Genomic DNA, 6,000 nt, shown 5'->3' on the forward strand with positions numbered 1-6,000 from the left:
TCCCACAAAGACACCCTTGACTGTCCAGCAAAGGAAAGAAAAAAAATAAAACATTTTTACAGGTAGTCCTTGACTTACGACCTCAATGGAGTTCAAAATTCCCATTGCTAAGCGAGACACCCTTGACTCATACTGTCCACCAAAGGAAGAATGGCGGGGAGGGACATGTTTTTTACAGGTAGTCCTCGACTTATGACCACAATAGAGGCCAAAATTTCCGCTGCTAAGTGAGACACCCTCAACTTATACTGTCCAACAAAGGGAGGAGGAGGAGGAGGTTTTTATTTTATGACCTTTCTTGCCGCAGTTGCTAAGCGAATCACTGCCATTGTTAAGTGAATCCCGCAGTGTTGTTAAGTGAATCCGGTCGTTGCAGAAAGCACAGACTGTTCAGCTTTGGAAGCCCTATTAGCACCAGAAGCTTCCACACTGCCACCTTCTTGAGCCTGGGAAAATTGAATTTTTTGGAGCCTATGTGGTTCGACATAATAGCACTCTTTTTTTCTAAGTCAAGGTCGTGTTGTTTCGGCACCTGGTGGGAGAGGACATCTCAAGCTGAGACGGATGGGGATTGGGGCATGGGATGCCATGATGGGTGGATCTGTCATTTTTTACTTAATTGCAAGGTTTCAGATTCAGGATTTCCCAGATGGGCCTGTTTCCTCTCCAAAATAAAATAAAAAAAGAACTTTGGAGACGATTTCTGTCTCGGAGTTATTGTTGGAGTGGAGGTTTTCTGGAACGCTGACACTTAAGAGCGACACCCGTCTCGCAAGTCTGAAAATACAAAATTTCCCACCGTCTCCTTTACAGCCTGAGAAACTAGGGAGAGTAATTTCTTCCGTACCAGAGACAAATTCCTTGTGTGTCTTAGTCACACTTGGCCAAATAAAGTACAGGTAGTCCTTGGCTTACGGCCACAGTGGAGCCCAAAATTTCTGTCACTAAGTGGGACATTTGTGAAGGGAATTTCGCCCCCATTTTACGACCTCTCTTGAGGTTTGCTGGAACGTTGACACAGACTTGAACCAAAGGAACCGTCCGGGGGCTTCCAGAAAGACACACACACCCCAAACCCTTAAGGAGTCGATCCTTTTTGATCTGGGGGGGCTGTTTTTTTGAAAACCCCGGTGGATTTCCTTTGGCCGAGCTCCCCTCGGCTCTTCCTGGGCTCGGGACATTTATGGCACCGGCTGAGCTGTCTTTGGAGCCGTCCAGCCGACTTCATCTCCCTCTGGGCTATTTTTACCACCGGCGATAAAGCCAGAGAGGCGGCCGGAATGCATGGGTCAGTTGTCGGTGCCATATAAGGAAACCTGGAAAACTCGCCACCCCAGGAAAAATAGAGGGTGCAAGAAAAAGGCCGGAGCTACCAAGCGGTCAGATGCCCTTAATCGGTGCAGGGCTAAGAGGAGGAGCCCTCAACATTGATCCGGTGGTTATTCGAAGGATGCCGTCCATCTCCTTCCTAAATTGCCACCCTGTGACCTTGAATCCCATCGGATTTCGGTGGCCGGAGAGCTTGACCGACTTATTCCTTTGAGTTACAAGGCCATCCTCGCTTTACGACCACAATGGAGGCCCCAAAATTCCCGGGGCTAAGCGAGATGGGGGTGTCAAAAGCGAGTTTGGGCGCCGTTTTTTAAAAACCTTCCTCGTCCCCAGTGAACCGCCGCAATTGTGAAGTGAGCGGTACGGTTGTTGAGTGTGAATTGCGGCCATTAGTCAGCTGGTCGTTAAGGGAATGGCTTCCCTGTCGACGTCACCTGGTCGTAAAAGGGGGGAAATCGCGCAATCCCTGGCCCACGGCGACCGTCGTAAACATGGAACCGGTTGCCAAGTGGCCAAATTTTGATCATATAAAGTGTGAAAAACATAAGTCAGATTTTTTTTCAGTGCTGTTGTCGTTTCGGTCACTAAATGAACCATCGTAAGTCAAGGACTGCCTGTAGGTGGCTTCCCCAGACAACCATGGGACTCTGGGAATAGCTTCCAATTCCTAAAATGATAAAACCACTTAAAAAAGGGGGGGGGACCCCCAAAACAATAAAATCATCCATAAAGTAAATTAAGTTGAACGTATGGATGCCGAACTTGGCTGTGCCGGAAGAAAAGGCTTTCGGGGTGCTATCAGATTCTGCACCCCTTTTATAATTCTGCACACACTTTAGTAATTTTTTTTACTATTGGTTCTGTGGGCGTGGCTTGGTGGGTGTGGCTTGGGAGTGGCAGAGGAAAGTTACTGCAAAATCCTCATTTCCCTCCCCACCCCGCTAACCTGCTTTCCAGCTCCGTTCTCCTGGGCAGGGCAACCAAAGGAGACCCAGCCGATCAGCTATGGGCATTGCTTGGTGGGCCTGGGGTGGCTTGGTGGGCGTGGCTTGGTGGGCGTGGCAGGGGAAAGTTAACTGCAAAATCCTCATTTCCCTCCCCACCCCACTAACCTGCTTTCCAGCTCCGTTCTCCTGGGCAGGGCAACCAAAGGAGACCCAGCCGATCAGCTGGGACTCCATGGGAGGCAGAGAATAGATGGGGTTGGTGGGTCCAGTCCGAGGTGGGATTGGCTTCTCCCAATCTCAAAAGTATCCGCTTCCGGTTCTCCGGAACCGGCTGAATCCCACCTCTGCCTTCCTCGCCCGCGTCCATTTCCTCCTCCTGATTCCTCCCTTGTGGCTTCACCTCCTTTCAGCCCCACGGAGCGCGAGCGGACGGAGCGGCTGATCAAGACCAAACTGAGAGAGATCATGATGCAGAAGGATCTGGAGAACATCACGTCCAAGGAGGTGAGTGGGGTGGGAAGGAGACCTTGGGGGACCGACAGGGCTTCCCTGCCGGCCCGTTGCCCCAAAGAGGAAGGGGGGGGGTTAAGCTATACTCTGGAACACCTGAAGGCAGGACAAGAATGGAAGCTCATCAAGGAGAGAAGCAACCTGGAATTCAGGAGAAACTTCCTAAGATAACCAGGGGAACAGCTGGCCACCAGAAGTTGTGGTTGCTCCATCACTGGAATTTTCAAGAAGAGACTGGACAGCCATTTGGCCAAGATGGTCTGAAAGGTGTATCTTGGACGGAGGGGTTGGAGTAGATGACCTCTGAGATCCCTTCCAGCCCTAGGATTCTATGATTCTGGCAGGGAGGGAGGGAGGGAGGAGGGAGGAAGGGGAGGGGAGGGGAAGGAAGGAAGAAGGAAGGAAGGAAGGAAGGAAGGAAGGAAGGTGATAAAGGGAAGAAAGAGAAATGGGAATGGAAAAGTGGAGGGAAGGAAGATGACACGGGAAGAAAAGAAAATGGGAACGGGAAAGAGGAAGGAAGGAAAGAGGGAAGATTAAAAGTGAAGAAAGGAAGAAAGGAAAATGGGAAAGGGAAGAAAGGAAAATGGGAATGGGAAAGAGGAAGAGGAAGGAAGAAAAGAAGGAAGATTAAAAGTGAAGAGAAGGAAGGAAGGAAGGAAGGAAGGAAGGAAGGAAGATGAAAAGGGAAGAAAAGAAAATGGGAATGGGAAAGAGGAAGGAAGGAAGGAAGGAAGATGAAAAGGGAAGAAAGGAAAAGGGAAAAGAGTAGAAAGGAGGCTTTTAAGAAGAGACCGGACAACCAACCGTTTCTCTGAAAATGGTCTAGTTCTTGCGTCTCCTGCTTGGGTGGGTGGGCTGGACTAGATGACTTTACAAGGTCCCTTCCAACTCTGTGGCCATAACTCAAAAACTGTGTTGTATTTAAAATTATTTTTGTCTGTTTTATTTAAAAGACTTCATTTTTTAAATTACTTGGTTTTTTTTTTTTTTTACAAAATGTGTGAAAGGCTCTTCCCTTAAGGCTGTCTCTCTTTCTCTCTCTCTCTCTCTCTTTCTCTCTCTCTCACCCCAGATCCGCACGGAGCTGGAGATGCAGATGGCATGCAACCTGCGTGAATTTAAGGAATTCATTGACAACGAAATGATCGTCATTCTGGGCCAGATGGACAGCCCCACGCAGATCTTCGACCACGTCTTCCTGGTGAGACTCTCCTGCCTTGGGGTGCAACGGCCCTCTTCGCTCAGGCTTCGGGGTTCCAGTCGCACACAGATGGACTCCTCACTTCCCCGTCCACCGCTTCCAAAGTGATCCTGCTTACACTGGGGTTACACCGTGCTTACACAGGCACTTCGGTTTTGGAAGAACTGGACAGCTTAGACCAGGGGTGTCCACTTTAAGAACTGTGGACTTCCACTCCCAGAATCCCCAGCCAGTCTGCTTTAAGAGGTGGACTTCCACTCCCAGAATCCCCAGCCAGCCTGCTTTAAGAGGAATGGACTTCCACTCCCAGAATCCCCCATCCAGCCTGCTTTAAGAGGGGAAGGCTTCCACTCCCAGAATCCCCCAGCCAGCCTGCTTTAAGAGGGGGGGCTTCCACTCCCAGAATCCCCATCCAGCCTGCTTTAAGAGGGGTGGACTAAGAGGGGTCCACTCCCAGAATCCCCCAGCCAGCCTGCTTTAAGAGGGGAGGGCTTCCACTCCCAGAATCCCCCACCCAGCCTGCTTTAAGAGGGGAGGGCTTCCACTCCCAGAATCCCCCAGCCAGCCTGCTTTAAGAGGGGTGGGCTTCCACTCCCAGAATTCCCTAGCCAGCATGGTTTAAGGCAGGGCTCTTCAAACTTAACAGCTTTAAGACTTTTGGACTTCAACTCCCAGAATTCCTCCTCCAGTTATGTTAGCTCAGGAATTCTGGGAGTTGAAGTCCACAAGTCTTAAACTTGCCAAATTTGAAGGCCCCTTGCTTTAAGACCTGTGGACTTCAACTCCCAGAATTTCCCAACAAGCATGGCGGGCTGGGGAATTCTGGGAGTTGAAGTCCACACAAGTCTCCAAGTAACCAAGGTTGAACACTCCTGGCTTAGGCCAATCTTTCTAAACTTCAGTGACTTTAAAACATGTGGACTTCAACTCCCAGAATTCCTTGCAGACTGGGGAATTCTGGGAATTAAAGTCCACACCTGTCAAAACTGCTAAAGTTGATAAACCCTTAGTTCACGCAGGATCTTAGACCAACCGGTAGACAACAACGGTCAAAGATTCTGAGCCAGGAATTTTGAATATTTCTTGCACCTGATATCACCCTATTTGGGCATTTTTTTAAAAATTATTACTATTATTAGTAACATAGCTAGAATAAGAGTTGGAAGGGACCACGGAGGTCTTCTAGTCCAACCCCCTGCTTTAGGCAGGGAAAAATATTACTTGCATGACCAGCTGTGCTCTAGTGTGACTGTTGTGTTTGTGCTTTCTTGCCCGTTTGTGCAGGGTTCGGAATGGAACGCCTCCAATTTGGAAGATTTGCAAACCAGAGGGTGAGTCGGCCACAAAAATCGTCCTCACAAAACACACAACTTTTGGTCTTTTACATGCCGATAGGCCTTCCCTTCTCTCTGGCCCCCTCCCCCCCCCCAAAAAAAAACCCCACACACATATTGTGAACACCGAATAGCCACCACCAAAATCCTAAAGCTCTTCTTCTATATTTATATTATATTTGCGCAGAGACAGATACCGGCTTATCTCATCCTTGACTGTTGCCAAACTCCCTGCAGGAAAAGTTTCACAGGCTGAAAAACTAGGTTAAACAAAAGGGGGAAAGTGTGACGGACTCCCGGCAACGGTTGGCAATTATCTGCAAGAGAGGAGTGGCGTAGATATTTTCACAGGCGCGTCTCCGTTCGAGGCAGTTTGGCCTCAGCCCTCCCTGGAGCAGAAGGGTAGCAACTGCACCCAAGGGTGCAGAAGGGTTGGGGGTGGTTTGTGTTCCAACCAAGGCTTATGGAGACACTAACAGACACAGACAGTCAGGGTTAGGGTCAGGGTCCCAAACAGACAGTCCCCAAACCCTTTTTTCTTGATTTCAACGGCTGTGAATTATAGTCGTTCACAGCCCGCAATGAGTCTCAGTTTGTAAATAAATAGTCCCGTGGAAGTCTGCCAAAATCCTTCGAGATAAGGCTGATAAGCACCCACCTTTATCTCCCTTGA

The 6,000-nt window shown here is 49.2% G+C and overlaps 1 protein-coding gene across 1 annotated transcript in view; it reads left to right on the plus strand.

The window, feature by feature from the left end:
- SSH2 (slingshot protein phosphatase 2) overlaps window positions 1-6,000 on the plus strand; it is an 89,373-nt gene that overhangs the window by 59,535 nt on the left and 23,838 nt on the right. Inside the window, 3 exon segments of the mRNA XM_087955741.1 lie at window positions 2,690-2,783; window positions 3,865-3,993; window positions 5,278-5,324. Coding sequence (XP_087811867.1) covers window positions 2,690-2,783; window positions 3,865-3,993; window positions 5,278-5,324 — 270 coding nt within the window.

This window comes from Notechis scutatus, chromosome 1 (assembly GCF_049901735.1).
Source record: "Notechis scutatus isolate UNSWTSFEM ecotype Mainland chromosome 1, rNotScu1.2, whole genome shotgun sequence".
NCBI lineage: Eukaryota > Metazoa > Chordata > Lepidosauria > Squamata > Elapidae > Notechis > Notechis scutatus.